A 24,308-nucleotide genomic window follows, 5' to 3' on the forward strand; every position below is an offset into this window, starting at 1 on the left:
ACCCATCAAATATGGATTTGAAACATTTTTAAGTTTAAAGTCAAATGTTTGTGTAGTTTTTAAAAAGTAAAATACAACAGCATTAGTAACTTTTTATTCTCAAAGTGATAAAAGCATTTAACATATACTTTACAGTATAAACAAATTAAGTACTATGCATTTTGCTTATAAAGTGACTTAAGTATTTTAAGCATTATATAATTCAATTTGTACAAAAAGTAAATTTCCAAATACAAGCTTTGGTTAGTAGAACTGATTATGTACTGTCAAATCCATTTTTCCAAAGTTGTTCAATGAAAAAAAAAACTTGACTAGCACAGGTAATTCTTGTACAATCAGAGCTTTTTATTATTTAGAAGGAGGGGAAATATTACTGTAATTGCTGTTAATTTTCGAATCTAGAGAAGCCTTTTTTCTTCTCACTTATATGTTGCTGCAGGAGAGCATATCATCACTTTTGGAAAGCATAAATTATGTAGAAAATCACCTTTTGCTTTATTCTTAAGGCCATCCGTTTTAAAAGTAGATCTAAGACTGTTAGTTTCCTTAACTACTGAGATACTTTCTAAAAGTCACACTACTGAGAAGAGCCGCTTTAAGAATTAATGTATTCCATGGGGGTTAAATCACTTCTGATTTCCCTCAGGAGGGTAGTAATATCTACTAGCACTAGTGCCCAAAATCAAAGTTTATATCATCTAAAAAAACTCAACATTTATAGACTCTACAATGCATGGATTACCTTTATTCATATGAAAGTAATATAAAATGTTACCTAACTTAAATAATATATCAGTTTAACCAAATTAACAATCACGAAACTGCAGACATTTTTCTATTAAAGTTTTCCAGTTCACTGAGCAATATTTACTGAAAAATATGATTATGAACTTAAATATATCCTCTTTAAAATTTGCTGTTTATGCTAGACTGTACAATGGTGCTCCCTTTATGATTTTTAAAAATTCTACTTAACTATGTAATTCCAAAATAGAAAAATGAGTGAGCCATCACTAAAATTTACTGGAAACTAATACTCTTTCATGGAAACAACTGATAAACATTTTAAAGTCCTATATTTATTTAAATTTGGCTTTTAAAATAGGTAAGCTTTTCATTTCAATTATTGTTTAATACTTCAAAGCTAGTTTAAACAAAGATAAAAGCAAGGAGAACTGGTAAAGCATTCCTTACTTTACATACAGTGCCTCAAGTGCCACATACATAGTAACATATCACAAAAGAATGTATATGGTTTAGCAGATTACAGAGCAAACCTAAAAGTTTATACAAAGCTAAACATTGCCTCCCTTCTGTTCCATTTATTGTCTTTTAATTTGATCTTGGCTCTGTATTATCCTTCTATAAGACCACTGTGTGACATTTATCAGTTTTCTAAGTGTTCCAATTACTTATATATACCTTTTTCTTTAAACGGCTTTGTAACATTTGAGAACATTCATCCAATCTTTTTCATTAGATACGATATATTCATTTTTCTCACAAAATGCTCACTTTCCTGAGCTATATATTAAACACCTTATAACAGGTGTATGTGTAACTGAAGACCCTAAAATGTCAAGTTTACATTTTTTAAAAAATGCATAGAGAATATAACATTTCAGAAAACCTACTAGTACTTCTTGGATATTATAACATAGGTTTTGTTTCCTTTAGACTGTAAACTGTTTAATATGTATAACTGGTTATTACTTTCACATCTGAACCACATTAAAAAAGAAATTCAGAGATATGATTGCTATTACACTAAGGAAACAAATGGAGTTTTCTGAACAAAACTCATTCATGGGTCATCCAATAAACAATCTTTACATATACTGACTGAAGATATCAAATTTCTGTGCCACAAAATAGTAGAATTATATCAGAACTACAGCAAATAAAACTTTTATTATAATACATTTGCTTGAAGTTAAGGTGCTATTCATCATGCCCTACATCATGCGGTTTTTACCAAGTGGGCATCATGTCGGGAAACCACACCCTACCAAGATGCTTGGACACTTCCCAGTGAATCTGCTCCAAACTATACTTTTGGTCAGGAATTAGTACTTCTTCCATAATGGATAATTGAGATAGGCGGCCACCACACATCTTCACAAACTCAACAAAGGCACTACATGAGACTTCACATTCCCCTAGTCCAATAGCTGACAAATTTTTGCAACGTTCTGCAATGCGAATTAACTCTTCATCAAGTGGCCGTAATCCATTTGCACACACTACTAGTTCAACTAGTCTAGGGCATGTCATTCCCACACGGCCAAGCACATCTTTGCTTACTGATCTCCCAAAGTACAGATGGGTGGCAGGTATTTCATAGCGAAAGAATGGGTCAAATTCTTCTTCATACAAAAAAAAATACATCACTAAGTTCACTTTGGGTGAATGTCTGATGAAAGCATCCCAGCTGCTCTTCTGAATAGTATGGAAGTGTGTCTGTCCAGGATTCTCACTGACTACATCAATGCGCAAATGTTCTAATCGAACATGTTTTTCAGAAGACAAAGCAAGTAACAACTCATCACTCAGTAAGTGGTAGTTCAGGGCTAGTTCTCTTAAGCCATGACACTGATCAGCCACACAAAGGATACCTTGAAAGAAAAAAAAAATTATTTGCAAGTTTTTGTAAAAGTTTATCTGTTCAAAAATTCTATCAAGTACATGTTCCACAAAAGTCTGTCACAGTTCCCTTACCACAAAACTATATACTTTAAAATTTGTATAGTTGAATTAGAAGGGAAGTCACAAACATTTAAAATCTATTACTAATTTTGTCTACAAGAAAATGAAACCAATTCTAAATCCCATCTATTAAAAAGAAGTAAAACTCAGTTAACTCTGTCATTTAAAAAATACACCATCACTAAGGTTAGGACATTCCAGTAATGCACAGACAGTGCCATAGTTTTAAAAAGTAACACAAACTTATAGGTTAAGTAATTACATGACCACTGCAACGGAGGCCAAAGGACATTTTTTGAAGTTCAAAACCTAATCCTAATAAAAACAGAGTAAGATAGAACCATATAAAACTATGAATTAGGTAATGAAATAGAACATTTACAAACTAAAGATTTCTATCAAATGATCAACAGTCTAATTGCTAATAGTATATAAGCAGCTTATCAAACTTATAAGAAAAAATACCAAGGTATCACTAAATAAGTATGTCAAAAATAACTACTCAATTCACAGTAATGGAAATATTCATTATGACTTTTGAAGCTCTAACATACCCAGAAAGCAGTTCCCTTAGATGATTCCCTATACTTAGGGTGCCATGCTTTATAACTTACCAAAACCATCATCCTATCAACAGATGACATTGCAAAGGTCAATATTTGATCTCTCTCTGAGTTCTGTTTTTGTTTTGTTTTGAGTCAGAGTCTCACTCTGTAGCCCAGGCCGGAGCGCAGTGGTGTGATCTCAGCTCACTGCAGCCTCTGCCTCCCAGGTTTAAGTGATTCTCCTGCCTCGGCCTCCTGAGTAGCTGGGACCACAAGTGTGTACCACCACGCCTGGCTAATTTTTGTATTTTTGGTGGAGACAGGGTTTCACCATGTTGGCCAGGATAGTATCAAACTCCTGACCTCAAGTGATCCACCCGTCTTGGCCTCCCAAAGTGCTGGGATTACAGACGTGAGCCACTGTGCCCGGCCTACTATAAGAATTCTACCCCAAAGAGGCACCTTATATTTACCTGGTAAGTAACCCACTCAATGTTTAGAGTTGAATTAGAAGGGAAGTCACATGTTTAGAAACAGGGATAGGAACAACAAAACATACACCATATTTTCATCTACTATTGTTACAAGTATGATATGCCAGGTACTAGATGTTATCCCACAAATAATTTTAAAAATCTGGAAAAGTATTATTTCTACTTTGAAGTGGAGACAGCTAGCTAAAAATAGCAAAGCTGCAATACAAACACAGGCTAAGTGACTCTTATGTCCATGCACTTAGCTACTGCTTAAGAAATGACAAGACAGAGGCCACCAATAAGCCATAGCTTTATAACAGTGGGAAAAGATAGGCATTAGAATTATCAGAAGAGATAAACTGAGTTGCCAGAATGAGTCACCAGAAGAGAGAGTAATGTCTCAGTATTCAAAACCACAAAGTTTCTGTTTTCCACAAGGTAGGTATATACTTTATTTTTGTTTTGAGATGGAGTCTCGCTCTGCCACCCAGGATGGAGTACAGGGGTGCGATCTTGGCTCACTGCAACCTCTGCCTTCCGGGTTTAAGTGATTCTCCTGTCTCAGCCTCCCAAGTAGCTGGGATTACAGGCACACGCCACCACGCCCAGCTATTTTAGATACTTTGAAATACACTCTAATTACTCAAGGTAACCTAAGCACATCCCTGTTCTGATACCATCTCACGCCAGTATGGTGATCATTAAAAAGTCAGCAAACAACAGATGCTGGAGAGCATGTGGAGAAATAGGAACGCTATTACACTGTTGGTGGGAGTGTAAATTAGTTCAACCATTGTGGAAGACAGTGTGGCAATTCCTAGGATCTAGAACTAGAAATACCATTTGACCCAGCAATACCATTACTGGGTATATACCCAAAGGATTATAAATCATTCTACTATAAAGACACATGCACATGTATGTTTACTGTGGCACTGTTCACAATAGCAAAGACTTGGAACCAACCCAAATGCCCATCAATGACAGACTAAATAAAGAAAACATGGCACATATGCACCATGGAATACTATGCAGCCATAAAAAAGGATGAGTTCATGTCCTTTGCAGGGACACGGATGAAGCTGGAAACCATCATTCTCAGCAAACTAACACAAGAACAGAAAACCAAACACCACATTTCTCACTCATAAGCAGGAGTTGAACAATGAGAACACATGGACAGAGGGAGGGGAACATCACACACTGGGGCCTGTCAGGAGTTGGGGGGCTAGGGGAGGGATAGCATTAGGAGAAATACCTTATGTAGACGACAGGTTGATGGGTGCGGCAAACCACCGTGGCACATGTATATCTATGTAACAAACCTGCATGTTCTGCACATGTACCCCAGAACTTAAAGTATAATAATAATTTAAAAAAAAAACACACACACATGGGAAATGGTAACCAACAATTCAAATAAAAGAAACTTTGGAGTATCATTTAGTAACTACAAAAGCAGTTGTGGCAGGCATAATTCTGAAAATGGCCTCCAAGATCCCACACCCTAATGCCTAGCATCTGTGAATTCCATAAGATACCATGCCCATGATTATGATATATGGTACAGCTGACCATATAAGAGATTATCTGGATGGTCCTAGTCTAATCACATGAGCCCCTTTTAAAGCAGTTTTCTCTGGCTGATTGCAGAAGAGGAAGAGCGATTCAAAATGCAAAGGGGACTCAATGTGTTATTGCTGGCTCTAAGCTAGAGGGGGCCAAAAAAGAAAAATCACAACCAGCCTCTAAGAGCAGAAGGACCCCCTAACAGCCTCTTGCTGACAGCCAGTAAGGAAATTGGATGTCAGTCCGACAATCACAAGGAACTAAATTCAGCCAATAACTTGAATGAGCATGGAAGTGGATTCTTCTGCAGAGCCTCCAGGTAAGAGCCCAGCCTTCCTGACATTTTCCTCTCAGCCTTTTAAGACTCTAAGCAGAGAAGCCACTTGAGCCCTAACTACAGCTCTAATGTACAGAACAGTGGAGCAAATAAATGGGTGTTGGTTTAAGCTGCTTTGTGTATAGCTGTCAGTTATGCACCAGTAAGAAAACGAATACATAGTTCCAAGTATTTAAAAACATAACACAGTGACAAAAGTAAAATAAAACTAGGGCACTATTACAACTCAATAAATTAAGACAAATAACCCAAATTAGAAAATAGGCAAAGGGGCCGGGTGCGGTGGCTTACACCTGTAATCCCAGCACTTTGGGAGGCCGAGGAGGACAGATCGCCTGAGGTCAGGAGTTTGAGACCAGCCTGGCCAACATGGTGAAACCCTGTCTCTACTAAAAATACAAAATTTAGCCGGATGTGGTGGTGGGCGCCTGTAATCCCAGCTACTCGGGAGGCTGAGGCAGGAGAATCACCTGAACCTGGGAGGCAGATGTTGCAGTGAGCCGAGATCAATGCCACTGCACTCTCCAGCCTGGGCAACAAGAAGGAGACTTTGTCTCAAAAAAAAAAAAAAAAAAAAATAGGCAAAGGATCTGAATAGACATTTCTCTAAAGAAGATATACAAATGGCCAAGAAGCACATGAAAAGATAGTCAAGGCCAGGCACGGTGGCTCTCGACTATACTCCCAGCACTTTGGGAAGCTGAGGTTGGAAGAACACTTGAGCCCGTGAGTTCGACACTAGCCTAAGCAACCAGGCAAAACCCCATCTCTACAAAAAATACAAAATATTAGCCGGGCATGATGGCGTGTGCCTGTGGTCCCAGCTACTTGGGAGGCTGAGGTGAGAAGATCAATTAAGCCCAGGAGGTCCAGACTGCAGTAAGCCAAGATCATGCCACTCCACTCCAGCCTGGGCGACAGAGTGAGACCCTGTCTCAAAAAAAAAAAAAAAAGAAGAAAAAAGATAGTCAACATCATTAGTCAACAAGAAAATGTAAATCAAATCAAAACCACAATGAGTTTACACCCCCTAGGATGGCTATAATCAAAAAGACAAATAAGTGTTAGAAGACACTGCTAGCGGATATGTAAAGTGGTACACAGCAGCTTTGGAAAACAGCCTGGCATTTCCTCAAATGGGGAGTTACTATATGATCACTAGGTATACACCTAAGAGAAATTAAACCATATGTCCACACAAAATTTGTACATAAATGTGCACAGCAGCATTATTCATAAGTCAAAAGGTAGATTTCCATTTATATGAAATGTCCAGAACAGGCAAATCTATAGAGACAGAAAATAGATTAGTGGTTGTCTAGGGATGGCAGGGATAGAGGTTTTGGGGGCAACAGCTAAGAGGTACATGGTTTTTTAGAATAATAAAAGCGCTCTAAAATTGTGGTGATGCATGTACTACTCTATCAATATACTAAAAATCAATAAATTGTACATTTTAAATGAGAATTGTGAATTATATGCCAATAAAGCTGTTAAAAAACTGGTGATTAATGGTGGTACTATAAATTCATACAACTCATTTGGAAAAAAACAACATGGCAAAAAGCACAAAAACACAAAGATCCTTTGTCCTAGGACTTCTACTTCTTAAGGATGTACGCTAGGGAAGAAATTAATACAAGCAAACTGCTATAAGCCATTTTTTTTTTTAATCACAGCAAAAAAGGTAAAAGCAAGTGTCCAACCTTAGAACTATATGCAATGTTGGCTTATCAACAAGGGAACTAAGTGACTAAATGTTCATTAGTTTAACCTGAAAATTAATATTAAGGAAGCAAGAGGCAAACTAACCTAGAGGTCCAGTTACAGACAATTCTAACAACTATATGAAATGGAAAGAAAACTGATTAAATGTTCAGTGAGGAAAGTAGAATACAGCCCCTAATTTCAACTTAGAGAAACTGTCCAAATATGCAAAATATAGATAGAAAATATGTAAATATGAAATTTCAACTGAAATTCTATGTGGTTATACTCTTCAAATAGAAAGTATTACAAGTGTTCTTTCTTTTTTTTGAGACAGAGTCTCGCTCGGTTGCCAGGCTGCAGCGCAGTGGTTCGACCTCGGCTCACTGCAACCTCCGCCTCCCGGATTCAAACGATTCTCCTGCCTCAGCCTCCCGAGTAGCTGGGACTACAGGCCCACACCACCATGCCCAGCTAGTTTTTGTATTTTTCGTACAGACGGGGTTTCACCACGTTGGCCAGGATGGTCTGGATCTCTTGACCTCGTGATCCGCCCACCTCGGCCTCCCAAAGTGCTGGGATTAACAGATGTGAGCCAACGCGCCCAGCTGTATTAAAAAGTATTCTTTCTCTTCCCTTCCTTTCCTGATGAACTAGTCCAAAAGTCATTATGAAACCAACTTTGCAAAATTATGACCGTGAAAGCAAACAGACCTAACCGACCCTATCTTGCTTCTAACCCTTAAGTTGCCCTTGTTCATTCCTGGGCATAGGCCGAGCTAACTTTGGGAAGGAATTCGGTTCATGGTTTGACTCTGAAACAAAACTGGTAACCGCCCCTTCACGAAAAGACCCCTCCTTCTTGCCTGGGGTCCAGTCTGCCTTTGCAGGACTTCCAAAGTAGCTACAAGATTAGAAATTACAATGTGGGGGTCGTGAAGCCTCTGGCTCCAAGAGTCTGAACCTCCCCAAATTGCTCCTGGCAATAACATCATTACTGTAAAACCTAAGAACAATGCTTGAGATATTTTGCAAACCCTGCGCTAGATGGATCAGCTGACACCATCCAGACTGGTAATCTGGGCCAACCAGTTCTGCCATGGCACCTAGGAACAAAAGACATTAAGAAAACCTAACTTTGACCCCGTATGATTCCATCTCCAAACTGACCAATCGGCACTTCCCAAGCCCCTGCCAAATTATCTTAAAAAATTCCGATCTCCAAATGCTTGGGGAGACTGATTTGAGTAATAACAAAACTCTAGTCTCCCGCACAGCCGGCTCTGCGTGAATTACTCTTTCTCCATTGCAATTCCCATCTTGATAAATCAGTTCTGTCTGGACAACAGACAAGGTGAACCCACTGGGCAGATCCCACAATTAAGTGGGATCAGGTAAGCTTATACTATACTATCAGAACTGTGGTGTATATTTAATAAAAATGAATGAACACAGAATACCAGAATAAAGAGAACTATGAACTCACAGTTTTATAGATAAATCACAGACATAAAGACTCATACAATGTGGTAAATGCTAGCAATAATGTTCAGAGTGTTCTGGAAATACACAGGTGGAAATCTCAACCAGAAAGGAGAAGTTCCTTTCTTCTCCTATGTTGACAGGCGGGTCAACACAGATCACATCTGAGCTGAATTCTGAAGCCTGGGCTGGCTGGAGTTTGCAAGGTGAAGTTAAAACATTTGAGCAAGTATTCCACAGGGTAAAGTGTACTGAGCAACCACAAACAAATGTACAAACAAAAATCTGTAGTTCCATACCCAAGTAAAAGCTCCACATGAGTGACCTGCAAAAGACAGGTGGAGGTCAAGATACAAAAGGACCTTGTACACTATGAAGCCAGGAAGCATAGACTTTATTCTGAGAGCAGAGCTATATAGTAAATAAAAAAATGTAATCAGGGTCATATAAGAACTAACTGCCAAAGCCTATTCTTAACTTTGGTTTTATAATAGCTTCAGTGGTAATCTGTAAGTGGCAGAGAGGGCTAAGAAAATACAACAGACTTAGCCATTCTCATCACCAGGAGCCTCCTGTGGGAGAAAAGAGAATGAGCAAGGAGACTTGGGAGAGTGAGCAAGCAATCTCCATCTAAAATGAAATCATTTCTTGGGAGAGGGCTGACCTTTGGCGATGGCAAGAAGGTTGGAAGTGTTTTGTAAAGATCAAAGATTTGTCACTATACCTTAAAGAACAGGTTTCCCAAATAACACAGCTAAAGGATCAGCAAACATGTCAATAGTGGGAGGAGTCAGGAAGGAAGCAGCACACAGCAGTATAATATAGTAGTAGGGTTTATATTCTCTTTTCAATACAAACCACCTGGAATTTAAGTAATCTCAAACTGAATAATGTAGTAATGCTCAGAAAATCCTATATAAGAGAAACTGCAAAGAGCTTTTATAATGCTCTTCTCACATTTCATGGGTTCTTGGCTCCAAAATTCAACTTAGGAAAAACATCATCTTGCAAAATCTAAGGCTACCACTTAGTACAACTTAGTTGTACAAGAGTTGTACAACTTAGTACAACTCTTCTCCCTTTATACAGTGAGAAGAAAATCAATTATGTGACTGCTCTGACTCAAAACCTACCCTATTAGCTCAACTACGATAAGAAAAAATTCTATTGTACTTAATGGGGCACCTCAGGCTGACCTCATACTGTCCTTTCCTCTTTTTTTTCCTGTTCATTTTCTATCATGTGCTATTCATAAATTTACCAAATAGCATTAGAAAATAAGCTGAAAGTCAGTGTCCAGGCTAGTAACCCTACAGAACTTAGGCTATTCTACTACTACATTAAAAATATTTTAAAGAGATGAAGCAGTCGTATTAATCCACCTTTAAGGTTAATGATCATAGTTTTTTCTAATTTGATGAACACAGCAATGCATTTTACTAAAATGTGTCTAGCAAAAAACACAACATACCTGCTGGAGAGACATGAGGACAGCTGCTCATTTTCAACAGCTTGAGTGTATCACTATTGTTGGCCACTAGTACTTTGAGAGATGGATCATCTACTGGAGTATCATCTATCTTAAGCGAAGACAGGGATTTGGAGTTTACAAACACAACTGTCAGTGCAGAGATAAAGTGAGACTGAAAAGCAAAAAGAAAAAAAAATTATTTCAATTTTTAGAAATGAGACTCGAGGGGTTTCCTAGTACTACAGTTTATCTGAGCCATAATGACATATTAATATTTTGTAAACGTTTTAGGGGTGGCACCCCTTCACTCTGTTGTTGGGAATATGGTAAAAATAGGTAACTATCTGTCATCTTTGAGAAGAGTCTATTTATGTGTGGGGGAAAAAAGCATTTCAAGCCTCAAGATAAGTGTCTCTAAATCAGAGAAACCACTGGTAAGTAAAAAGAGGAATTCTGGAAACCAAAATGAGAATCTCTCTCAGACACTTCATTTTGCTGCATCTGGAAACCCTAGTGTTTTAAAACACTAAACTTCATTTCTTTTCTGTTTGATAGTTATGACCACTAAATAGTAACTATTAACACCATCATTAAAAATTAATAATTTATTCAAAATCTATGACAGACTCATTTGAGATATGAAAACTCATAGAAAATTTGATTCTAAAACAATCAAAATCGTACTTAAAATTCCAAGTTTAAAACTCCTTCAAATGTTATCTACAATATTTTCAAATCTTCTATTTTAATGTATTTTGATCCACAAAAGCACCAATGAGTATCATTCATCATATATGTGTATATGTATATATGTAGGTATGTGTATATGTATATATGTAGGTATGTACGTGTGTGCATACACACACACACACACACACACACATATGTATATATCTGTTGGACAGATTTTGACCTAAAGGAATCAATGTAGGCAAACAGGAATTAAACCATTCTCAAAGTATGCAGCTCTCAATCAGAGCTAAGATATGGGTTGAAGCCACTGGGCAAAGAATCCAGGAGAGTAAAGAAAGGCTAATACATGGTCTAACACATTCCTCTCTACAAAACCAACTTCATGCTCCAGTTAGCTTTATAAATTCTCTACAGGAGTGAAAAAGGATGAGGGCAGGCTAAGAGCCAAGAAAGTATAATGAAACATTACTTTTTTTTTTTTTTTTTTTGAGACAGAGTATTGTTCTTGTCACCCAGGCTGGAGTGCACTGGCACCTCCTTAGCTCACTACAACCTTGAACTCCTGAACTTAAGCAATCCTGTTTCATCCTCCTTAGTAGCTAAGACTACAGGTGTGAGCCACCATACCCAGCTAACTTTCTTTTTTTTTGTAGAGATGGGTCTTGCTATGCTGCCCAGGCTGATCTCAAACTCTTGGCCACAAGGGAACCTCGGCTTCCCAAAGTGCGCTGATTATAGCTGTGAGCCACCACACCCAACCAAAACACTACCTTCTTGATCACAATTCCCTAATTTACTTTTTCCCTACTGTGATTAAACAACTGGTTAACTAGATTTTGATTAAGTAACTATTTAACTACTTAAATGTTAACATCTTTCTCCTAATATTTTCATATCAAACTCAATTATATCTTGTACAAACATATTTCATTTGCAGTCTAATGATTGCATTACTGACATCTTTCCCCATTTCCCCAATTTAGCTCTGGACAAAAACATTTCTTCTATGTTCTCTTCAGTTCTCTCAGGATTTCCAAAATATTGCTACGCCCTATTTCAATCTTCTACCAAAGCCATAAAAGGAAAAGAAAAGAAAAACCGTATTAAGTATCCTAGACTCACTTAATAAGGGAATAAGCATTCTTTCCATTAGCTCCATTCATGGTTCCCAAATTAGTACTAGATATATGCATAGTGATAAGAAAAAAAAGAAAATTATGTTCAACATATCTTTTAATATGGTATAAATACATACGAGTATGTAAATCTGTATTTTAGCTATGGTAGGTACACTAAAAATCAATTCATATTGTTTCATTTCCCATTGAAGGTGGCACTATGCCATGTAACTAGTATTTCTTAGAGTGAGTTCCTTTAACCATCTTAATCAGAATCACCTGGACTGCTCACAGGAAGAGGAGACTTAGAATCACCCCGAATTTGAAAAAGGGATAGAAATCCAAAATTTAGGTGGCTATTCAGAAGATTTTTACACATTAAGTTGGAGTACCATGATGATCTAACTTCTGTACTTAGGATCTTAAAATAAGATAATCAGATTCTCCTGCCCATTTCCCTTATTTTATACATGAAGAAAAACATTTAATCTCAAAATATACATATGTAATGAAAATGTTTCAAAATCAATTAAGACTTTGACATCAACTGGTGACTTATTTGGTACAGACATTCCACTGAAACAACCACTTGGGTTATATATTCAATTTAGTTATATTCCCTCCTCAATCATCCTAGTACATTAAACTACTAGGTACTTACAAGGGTGTCTATATTTTAGTTTTCAGTGTCTTCTGGGAAAAAACTATCAAATTATTGTTGGATACTAACCTATTAACCATTAGCTAACATACTCAGACACCTTTACCAGTTGCCTTTCTAAAAATGCACCCTTCTTATTTTTGTATTTTAAGAGAATAGTTGTGAGAGAGAGACACGATCTCTGATTATGTGCAGGATCATCTTAGAATATATATATGAATATATGTTAACTTTTCACCCAAAGAAAGGATGTCTTTAAGTCTCTAAATTAAACTGTGCTGATATTACCTTTGGTCAAGATTAAATCTTTACAGAACATTTGCCAAAGATTTTATAAGCTATATCTGCTCTCAATACTGGCACTCTCTACTTTTCTTTGATTCTAACTTCATCAATCTGCTCTGGAAGCCCCAAAATGAGTATCTATGTGTCCCTTTTTTTTCTAATATGCTTGACTCTATTTTACTTACTGAATTTCTTTTAATACTTCCTATAGATGCCTCTGTAAATTTCTTTAACCATACCAATTTAGAAGTATGGTGATTTAAAAAAAAAAAAAAAGCTTAAAAAAATACTATTTCTTTTCATTCTAAATGGTGACTGGTTTTCCATTATGTATATATATTACTTTCCTTATACTCTATCAATACAACAAAAAAAAAAAGGTTAGACTTTTACTGGATTTCTTACTAATACATAATAAAACAAAAAGAGCAGATACCTTTGGTAAATCCATAAAGCTTGGTCGAGCAGTTGAAATAAGTCCAAGTGTTTTTAAAGAGCAATTCACAAGTTGCGATAGTATATCACAAGCTGCTTCAGCTGATTCCTTGCTGCTGTCCACCTTAGAAAAGAAACACCATTTACTCATGAATATTTTATTGCTTTTTTTACTTTTTTCCCCAAATACCCAGACTTCAAGATTACTCATGTATATATTTATATTTCTCTGTACACATATTCATTTTATAGAAGTATCATTACTAGTTTATTGCATTATAACTTAAAGAATATTCTTTCAATCATCCACCCTCCACCCTCACCTCCAACTTTAGCCTTGAGTGTCTCTGAAAAAGTATAAGGGCAATTGTCAAGACAAGACCTAGTTTTCATTATGATAAGAGACATATTTAATGTTGGCTTTTACACTGATTTATTCCAAAGTGACTGTATAAACTAATGGAGTAAATAAATTTATAGTCTTTAAAAAATAATTACGTATTTCGTAGTGGATCACATAACAGATGTAAATACAGTGTCTATGGTATACACTAGAAACTGAGTATTTACTCAAAATGTTCAGGTGTATCACAACCTGGGATTCATCATTAATGTTATTAATGGAAAGATGAATGTGAAGTAAAATGAGTGTACTGGACCAGTCAGGCATGAAAATCTAAACTAAGTAAGATGTAGCTATTCTCACACATACTTCTGCAAAGACATTTCCTAAGGGAAGGATAAAGGGCCAAAAAATCCCTCAAGGATGTAAAAACGAGTTCATCCATGAAAAAGTTAGTTGTTTCCTGGGAAGCACTTTAAAACAATAGTTAAAAGGGTATTATTAATTTCCAGATTCATATACACTACTTTATCCCAAAAATGTTAAGAGTGGATTATAAAACTAATGTGCTAATTATATTAGTTTCAGAGCTACTTATAGATAATATATGGTCCCTGGAGTAGCAGCATCAACATCACCTGGGAACTTAAATGGGAACAAATGTTCATACCCAACCCAGACTATCTGAATCAGAAACTGTGGGGGTGGGACCAGCAATTTTTGGCTTTACAAGCCCTCTACGTGATTTTGATGTACATAAAGTTAGAGAACCACTCTTCTGGACTAAAAACTCTAACTATAAGCCTCCTTGGTCTATAATCAGTGAAGACTATCAGGAGAGCCCAGAAGAATCCTGTGATGTGACTTCTTTTTTGTAAATCAGAAATTATTTCCTCAGGAAAATTTTTTAAAAACCCTAATAAAAATGTTAAACTTTCGTACAAATGATTTTATGAGGGTTATACTAGATACACCTGAATTGTATCACAGGGCTGTAAAAGAATAAAAGTGACCCAGCAAATCTACTAGGTGGAACTGGACTTTAAGACCTATCAGAAGAATGAATTTGTATGATACTCATCTTTGTATACGATTTACCATTAGAACACTCTTACACAACTCAAAGATAACTAAAACCAAACAGAAACCTCTTCAGCCTTCTTCCCTGGGGGTATGGGGATGAGTCCTGAATTGTTTGATCCCCCTACCCTTGCCCCCAGTTAGGATCGCAAGGTAATATACTAGATATCCAATTAAATTTCAGGTAAACAACAGATTTTTTTTTAGTATTAAAGATGTCCCAAACATTAAAAGGGATGTAACTATACTAAAAATTATTCACTGATTATCTGAAATTCAAATTTAAATACTCATCTTACATTTTTATTTGTAAAACCTGGCAATCAGTGGCCTAAGTGCCTTTGTGCATTTTTCTGGGAAAAAAGGCGAAAACATATCCAACCATTCCCATCACCAATTCTCTCCTCCTCCTTGGACACACATGGGAGAATAAGCAGGTAATCTTCATCTAAGAGGAAATTACATTCTTCGAGGGAAGACAAGATTTTAGTTATGGCCAGAAGCTCTGGGTTAAGAACTACTGTTTTGCCTAGGTTTAGCCTGGATTGTTCAGCAATTGCTACATCCAGATAAATCAAGTATTCATGCACTGTTTTTTTTTTTTCCAATAAGTTATTTGCTACCACAAAATCTGGTGTTTAAAGGTTCAGTAAACATGCCCATTATTTCATTATTCATCACCCAAACAAAACATGACAAGCCTCACACAAACCACTGTGATTTTTTATTTTTTTAAATAGAGACAGGGTCTCGCTCTGTCACCAAGGCTGGAGTACAGCCACACAATCATAGCTCACCGCAACCTCAAACTCCTGGGCTCATGCAATCTTCCAGCCTTAGCCTCCTGAGAAGCTGGGACTATGGGACTACAGGTACCCACATCCAGCTATGATTTCTTAAATTATTCTGGATATCTCAAAAAGCCACCCACTTCATTTATCTCATCACTGCATGATTTCCAATACCTTCCTTCCAGCAACAAAAATAAACAGTTCCCTTTGGCATTCTTCCATGTACCTTTTTCTATTTCTCTCTACAATATTTTCATCTAAATCTTCTACATAAAGTTTCTATGCTTCCTTTTCATTTGAAGATCCCATTTCAAAAAGCCATCAGTAACACTAAGTTCCTGTTAGATAGAGCAATCAAGTTCTACTCAATTATAATCTCCCAGTTTTTATTTTATTAGATACTTCTTTTTCCTCAAAATCATTCACAATAATTCAGTGTGATTCACAGCTTTATCAATGACTTATGCTTATTTAGTGGCTGCTTTTGCTGTTTTAAGAAATTATTAATAATTAACATAGAGTAATTCAGCTCCATCAAATATAATAATTATTTTGTGACAGCTTCTAAGGTATACAATAATTCTAAATTTTTAAGCATTTTCCCTGAAAAAGCAAATATTTTAAAGGCATGAGAAGATGTACTGGTTTAGGAAACAAAGCCACTAAAAATATTTTTTAAAAGAAGGATTTAAAATATTACCTTGAAGCTGACATATTGTAGATGGTTTGAATGTCTTTTAATAATCTGTTTGATCAGCTCTGGATGGGTAGCTTTCAAATAAGATGTAGCTGGCTGATTCAGTTCAAATTCAAAACATCTCCACAAGTCAGGCATGTGAAATACCTGGTTCCAGTTGCGGCAAACTTGTGAAGCATGAGCCCGGTCAAGAAGAGGCAAATACTTAAATACTTGGAGAATAATGTCCTGAAGGAGATTACCCCAATCACAAGTCTGAGAATGCTCATTTGTAGTCCTCAGTTTCTTGGTTTTCTCTGTAGCTCCTTCTTCTGATGAATTACGGTCACTATCTCTTCCTCGTCGTTTCATCCTATTCCGAAAAATGCATCAGTTTTTTTCCTACTCAACTTTTGAATAGAAATAAACTCAAAATTCATTCTTCTGTCACTGAGATGTGTGTTTACATACACAAACACGCAGGAAAAACTGGATCAGTAATTCAAGAATACCAAAACAAACTATTATGAAAAATGCCAATGAAGGCCAACAATGGTTTTATAAATTTTATACTTTTTTGGCATATGTTTTTAAACATCTACATTTATCAGTATAATATACAGTATATACTACATGGGAGAAAGATTATTATGATTTTGAAACTATGCTAAGAATTTATATTTCAAAAGTTGTGGTCAACTTAACTAAAATGAATATAAAAGAGAACCTACAGCGATACTTTGTAAAGGTTTCTTAAAAGTCATCTAAGGATATTTGTTCTTGAATTCGAGGCCAACCAGGGTCCCAAGAACCTCCAGAGAGGATGTTAATTAAGCAGCCAAAAGATGTTCCACATTTAAGTCTATACAGGGGTCCTGTGGTTCTGGCCTGAGGACCAGAACTGGGACCCACAGCAGGAAGTGAGCAAGCTTTACAGCCTGAACTCCTCCTCCTGTCAGATCAGCAGTTACATTAGATTCTCATAGGAGTGAGAACCTTATTGTGAACTCTCCATGTGAGGGATCTAGGTTGTGCACTCCTTATGAGACTCTTAATGCCTGATGATCTGAGGTGGAACAGTTTCTTCCTGAAATCACCCCCTGCCACGGACAGGCACTGGGCTATGATGTGTGTTACTGCCAGACATTTCTAACTCTGCCTAAAATAAGCAAAACTACCCCTACTATGAATTGTTTGGTCTGGAATATAGCTGCTTCTTCAAACACAGCACTTACTATTGCACTGTTTTCCCCAAGTTGTGTTCCTGAATTATACCTATTTATTCTATGTATTCATAGCACTTTCATTCCATTAGTTTCTCTGAAAGATAGTTTTTTCATGGCAAACCAGTTATTATGGCTAAAGAGAATGGGCTCTGGAACCAAGCTCCTTGGGTTTGAATTCTGGCTCTACCTCTCACTGGCTATGTGGCTTTGAGCAAATTACTTGATATTGCTGTGCTTCAATTTGCAAAATGAGTTTAATAAAACATAGGGTTTCTGTGAGAAATGCAATACTGTTAAGGCTTTTCAAAGGGGAGATATGACTGTTGAACTGTTGAGATATGACTGTTGAATACGAAAGCAGTCCAGCATTAACGACATTAAAGGACACAACATGCTAAAAACCGGGGTTACTACCCAGAAGGCAGAGAATGATTCATTCATTCATTCCGTTCACTCATTCATTCAAGATAGGGTCTCACTCTGTCACCCAGGCTGGAGTGCATTGGCACGATCATGGCTCACTGCAGCCTCGACCTCCTGAGATCAAGCAATCCTTCCACCTCAGTCTCCAGAGTATCTGCATGCACCACCACACCCGATTCTATTTTTGCTTTAAAATGAAGACAGAGAGTGTGTGTGTGTGTGTGTGTGTGTGTGTGTGTGTGTGTCAGATAGAGAGTGCAAGTGAGCTTGTGTAAACACACCCTGGAAGTAGACTCATTGAATTATTATAGTAACCAACAGTAGACAGCAGATTACAGGTAATTTTTTTCCTTGCAAACATCTTTTCCCTTTCTATGTTTTACACATTTCTTTTACTATCAATGCATTACTGTGTAATCGGACTTTTTAAAAGGTCTTGTTTTGATTTGATGGAAAAGTATAGCAGGCTCTAAACTAAATGGCTGCAGACCACTCACTGGTAGTTATTTAGTATAGAGCCTGTAATACTTTGTTTCTAGAGAACAGTTCTGGCAGGGTAGTGATTTCGACCTAAACTTGGGGTCACAACCTTTCAGAAAGATGGCTTGTTGCTCCAACTCTCCTCTGGTCTATCAGCATAAAAGAATTTCTCATTCCTGTGTGAGATGAAGGATATGCATAAGCATTACTGTAAAACAATGTTTCTGCAGACTTTCTCCATCCAGTACCTCACAAAACTTGTGAAAGACGATTGAGGGCTGGAGGGTAAAAAGAGAATGGCAGAGGCCTCTGACCTTAATGCCATGAAAGTCAGTCTAAGACGTCTTAGCATATGTGCAATAAACTGCCTATTCTTCACTGCTCCTATTCCCAACTATGTGAATAAAATACATTACGTATACCGTACTGATCAGGGAGAGAACAAGAGAGAAAATAGAACGACAGAGGTGACAGCAAAAAGGTAGTCTGATGGAAGACTGGAAAGTATGTGTGACTCTGAGAATAGATTTTTTTTTATAAGTTTAGAGAAAAGTGTATAATCTACACTGTAATCTTTAATATTGTCTCTTATAATAATCCCTCACTAGAGGCTGAGATAACACTGTCATTATGACTCATTTTTCTGCTTTAACTCACCCTGAAGGCTTACTTTAATTTTAGTATATAAAATTTGGGTCAAAGAACAAAGTGTTTGCTATCCAGAGCTTATAATTTGTCTTCTGACCACCTAAAACTACTCACAATTTTGAGATACAGAGATTCAAAAAACAATGACAGTCTTAGCAATTTCTACACCTTATTATAGAATATTGATTGCCTGTTTCTGGGGAACAATCTTCTAAAACCAGAGCTAGACAACTTAAAGACGAAATGATTCATTTTACTTTAGAGTATATGGATATATAAACAAAAATAAAATGGTAGCCTTAGTCACATAATAATCTTTGCTAATAAATACTTTGCTGGTCCTACAAACAGAAACTTTCTTTTGTCTATTATAGTACTGTTTTAAATAAAATGTACTTAATTAAATACCTTTCCGAGTTCAGGTTAAAGAAGCTGACAAAATTTTTTTTAACAGTATGCAACACTAAGGGACAGTATCTCTTGATCTAGATATAAAAACACTATATGATCACCAAAGCATATTTTAAGAACTTACCAGTTTACAAATAGCTGAATTAAGTCTGTTAATTGTCATACATAATATGTCTATGTCACAATTATAGTGCATTAAGCAATGGAAAAAAATGTAAGGCCAAATTCCAATAAAAATAGGCTCTGCACTATCCTCATTTGTGCATGAACAGAAGTGAGTTGACACTTAATAAAAATTTTAAATATCAATTTTCCAAGTCGGTTTCATTTATGAAAAAATTTACACTACTTTAATAGTATCTTATTAAATCTATTTACGCATGAAACTCTGCTATTCAGAAAATTAAACATCTCAGAGCATCTTCCAGCCTGCAAATAATTTACATCAATGGACCCTATAATTCCTACTTTTGTCAAAGTGAAAACACCTCTTATATTTGAACAGAAGTGTGGAGGACCAAGCTGTACTATAAAACGTCAATGAGACTTTCTAGACTCTAGAAATCTAGAGCACCAAAACTAGGCCTCTTCAGGACTCTGGCAGTTTAATTTCCTGCAAGGTTTCTAGGCCCCAAATAATGCAACTTAGGACACCAGAGCTTTTGGTCAGGGACTGATATGACCACAAATTGCTAAACAGCAAACTACTGAGGAAAGACCACAAACTAGCTGAGCAGCACAAGGAGTTAATGCGCTAACTCTATGTTCCATAAGCTTTCGAGGTGGGCGCGGTGGGCCACACCTGCAATCCCAGCACTTTGGGAGGACAAGGCGGGCGGATCGCTTGAGCTCAGTAGTTCGAGACCAGCGTGGGCAACACGATGAAACCCGTCTCTACAAAAAATACAAAAATTAGCAGGGCATGGTGGCCCACGCCTGTAGTCTCAGCTACTAGGGAGCCTGGGGCGGGGGGATCGCTAGAGCCGAGATCGCGCCACTGCACTCCAGCCTGGGTGACAAAGTGAGTCCCCGTCTCAAAAAAAAAAAAAAAGAACTTTGAAAGAAGCAGTCAACTTCATCATTAGGTGAAGACCGGAAGTGAACAGCTAGCCGTATGCATCGTTGTATTAGGCACTTTTACAATGGGCATGCATTAATTTTAAATGCCCATTTGTAGTTAACTCTAAAAAGCCTATTTTGGCATCACAGTTCCTTTCTGTTCTGCTTTTACTAATATCAAACTAATATGCATTCTTTGGCTGAACTACAAGAATAAAACACTATAAAGAGGTTAACTCACAACTAAATGGTTAGAGAGCGCACAGCGGCGAAAATCTGTCTACAGGATAGATAGATAGATAGATAGATAGATAGACAGACAGACAGACAGACAGATACATAGATAACTGATAGTTGAAGATATTTTTATGAATATTTCAGAGATAACAGAAACTAAGTTATTTTTTTCAAGTTAGAAAAGGAGGATTCTAATTAAAAAATCTGGGTCACTCAACTGGACATCAATAGCAACGACAAAATAAAAATGATCTCTCTCACCTCTCAGCTTGGAGATACAGGCCATTTACTGGGCTGCTTCCTGACCCCTGTCTGCAACCCCACCTAAAGGACTGCACACGCCAAAGGCAGACGCGAAGCCGCTCAACACAAGTTGACCAAGTTTTTCGCCTGGCCAAGCAGCGGGGGCGTCCCCTCCTCCCTGCGCCACCTCTCCACCGATTGGCTTCCCCTGACATTTCTCACGCGCCCCACCCTGGGCAGTTTGCTTTGACATTTCAGTGCCTCACTGCTCAAGCTACCAGCACGGGCGTAGCCGACGCCGGGAGAGCCCCACAGAGTGCGAGCTCCACTGTGCCTGTCACCAGCCCCCGCCAAGGGTCATAAAGCCGGGCAGGAGCCGCTGCGAGCCCGGGAGCGGCGGCGTCGCAGGCAGGCTGCAGGCGGCCGCCGCACACGCACCACGCCTTGTTGACATGTTTAGAAGCAGGCACGGCGGGGAAACGCCCCCAAGCAAGCTCCAAGGTCTGGGTGCCGCGCCCCGCCCGGCACTCCTGAGCAGCGGACCGCGCGCGCCCCGGCCCCCGCGATCCTCCCGGCCCGCCCACAGACGGTCCGCGGTCCCTCCCCGGCTCCGCCGTCGCAGTGGGGCTCGGCCCTGCCCCTCCGCCGTTACCTGCTGCTGGGGGCGGCTTCCCCCACACACCACCCCGTGCTCCGGGGACGGCGGCGGCTGCAGGTCCCGCGGCTCTCACATGAGGCGCCCCTGGCCCCCCGCTTCGCGCTCCCGCAGCCGCGGCCCCCCGCGCTCCGCCCGCATCCGAGGCGCTGGTCCCGCGGAGGGCGCCAACGCGGCTCCACCTTTGCGGCTCTGGCTGCCCAGAGAGAAACTCTCCTTCTCAGTCCCGCGCTGTCTGCGTCCTTATTCAGGGACCCCCGACGCAGCGAGAGACTACCTCAGCGAGCAGCTAGCACCGCGTAAGCTTCCTGGGCCTGGGCCACCGACAGGGAGTCTAAAATGGCGCCCAGGGCTCGCGGCCGCGCGCGTCCCCGGCGCAGCCCCGCCCAAGAGGGCGGGGAGGGGGCGGGGAGGGGGGGCGGGGGGGGGGGGGGGGGCGGGGCGGAGCCCGGCGGGAGTGGGGCCGCGCCCAAGCGGGAGCGCGCGCTGCGGCAGCCCCAGCCTCGTCGCTGTGGGACGAGCGTCTGCTTTCCTGCCAGAGATGTGACTCCCGCTTGAAGGGGATTTTTTTTGTTGTTTTGAGATGGAATGTGGGAGGGCTGAAGCTAGCTATATGTGGAAGAGACTATCTGTGGCTGAAACCGGAAGGTTTAGGGAGGTGGAGCAGAAAAAAGAAAGGAAGGAGTCTCGCCGGAGCGTATTGGGGACCGCGGCCCGCGGGTGGCCGCCGCGGATGCCTGAAACCGAGGGGTTAAATACAGTCTATGAAGACCCGCGCATCGATGTGCATAAGTGGTGCCTAAAAGATGCCAGGGAAATGTACCAGAATAGTGACAGTATTAACGCTAGGATTGCAGATGACTTTTGTTTTTCAAATATTTGTATTTCCCAATATTTCTAAAGTGACTTTTATGATTAGTTATTACATTTTAAAAACGACATTTGCTTTATGAAATACAGTCCTGAAAGTTGTAAATAGCTTTTGAAACGCAATGGGGAAAGTAAAGGATTACAAATCTGCTGAAAAGAAAACCTCTGGTGAATCCTTTTGTAAATCAAGGCATCTTTGTGTGTAACTGCTACCTAGTTGACTTGTTTTACAGTTTGGATTTTTTGATACTGCGTTTTCTTAAAGTTAGAAACATTCTTAGGTGCAATATCATTAAGTTGAATCATGCGCCATTCCTCTCTACACCTCCAAAAAAAAAAGAGAGAAAGTAATTTTCCATTCAAAGATGTCTTAGAACACTCAGACCCATGTATAAGAGACTGAAAAGCAGTGGTGCCCAGGGAGCTCTCCGTTCTTCCCGTTTTCCCAAGAAATTGAGCTAGGAAGCCATGTATAAAGTTACACCGAAGTTCAGTGTGAGGCCAGGAGTGGTACAGGCTTATGCCTGTAATCCCAACATTTTGGGAGGCCAAGGCAGAAGGGTTGCTTGTGGTCAAGAATTGGAGACCAGCCTGCGCAATATGTCCAGACTCTTGTCTCTACAAAAAAATAAAAGAGTAATAATTTAAAAAATCAGACGGGCTTATTGTAATCCCAGCTACTACTCAGGAGGCTGAATCGGGAGGATGGCTGGAGCCCAGGCGTAGGAGGTTACAGTGACCTATGATGTCACCACTGCACTCCAGTCTGGGTGAGAGAGTGAGACTCTGTTGCTGTAATAAAATGAATTCAGTGTGGGGAAATGCCAGTGTTGTTTGTTCGGTGTTTTTTAAGGGCCTGGCAGCTGTCAGATCACTGAATCAAACTGTACAAAGCCTCTAGTAGCATAAGAATGTGGATTTACCTGAACTGCAACATTTGTATAGGTCCCTCAGTGACTGGATGATGAGGAACAATAGGAAGTTCTAAGAAGGACAGTGATAATTATTAAAGAAAAACAAATAAGTCAAATACAGGCCCATTTATTTAAAGTTGGGTGAACAGTATAAATGATCAGCAAAATACATTAAACCAATTCAGTAAACATGATGAACATAGGTTGCATTACATTAATATTGTATCACATTATGGTTATATCACATTCCAATCATAGTTCTTTTTTTTTTTTTCGCCATTATGATCTATTCTCCTTCTAAACAAGACAAGGACCTTGGCACACTTGACCTGTTGAATACCCCTTTTCTTCCCTGTTATTGGCAAAGATTTTATTTCACCTCATTTTTTTTTGAAAAAAGAAACGTGTTTATTTTTTAATCAGTCAGTACTTATTTACATTTATCAATTGTATCATCAAAATCAGTGGCATGGTAGGTGGGAGAAAGGATGAGTGTGGAGCACATTGATCCAACAGGGAAAAATAATTTATTACTGACCCTGTTTGGAATTGCCAATGCATGTGGTAATAAAAAGCAGATGAACAATTAGTCTCTTTATTATTGTTTTAAATTATCCACAGACAATGTACCCCCTCCACCATGTAGAATGGTGTAGACTGTTCCCACACCACCCCAGCCTTGGCACACCAATGATGAGGATAGATTCGATTATGTTGCAGTAGTTCCTTAAATACCATCTTGTAATTCCTTCTTTTTGATGACCTTT

General features: G+C 38.7%; 1 protein-coding gene across 1 annotated transcript; it reads right to left on the reverse strand.

Moving 5' to 3' along the window:
* Positions 1–78: 78 nt before the first annotated feature.
* Positions 79–22,098, reverse strand: FBXL3 (F-box and leucine rich repeat protein 3). Its single transcript, XM_003257348.4, has 5 exons — positions 21,755–22,098; positions 16,400–16,748; positions 13,487–13,609; positions 10,294–10,465; positions 79–2,615 (listed from the first exon to the last, which is right to left on the reverse strand). The coding sequence occupies exons 2-5, from the start codon at positions 16,745–16,747 to the stop codon at positions 1,972–1,974; spliced, it is 1,287 nt and encodes a 428-aa protein (XP_003257396.1). The 5' UTR covers position 16,748; positions 21,755–22,098; the 3' UTR covers positions 79–1,971.
* Positions 22,099–24,308: the final 2,210 nt, after the last annotated feature.

The sequence above is a fragment of the Nomascus leucogenys genome, chromosome 5, assembly GCF_006542625.1.
Source record: "Nomascus leucogenys isolate Asia chromosome 5, Asia_NLE_v1, whole genome shotgun sequence".
In the NCBI taxonomy this organism is placed as follows: domain Eukaryota; kingdom Metazoa; phylum Chordata; class Mammalia; order Primates; family Hylobatidae; genus Nomascus; species Nomascus leucogenys.

What these genes read in the sequence shown, in the direction of transcription:
- FBXL3 (XM_003257348.4), bottom strand. Translation starts at nt 16,747, where the DNA reads ATGAAACGACGAGGAAGAGATAGTGACCGTAATTCATCAGAAGAAGGA. An exon ending in TACAATATGTCAGCTTCAAG is followed by an intron (nt 13,610 to 16,399) that starts GTAATATTTTAA and finishes TTCTTTTCTAAG; the next exon opens with GTGGACAGCAGCAAGGAATC. An exon ending in GCTTTATGGATTTACCAAAG is followed by an intron (nt 10,466 to 13,486) that starts GTATCTGCTCTT and finishes TTTGCTTTTCAG; the next exon opens with TCTCACTTTATCTCTGCACT.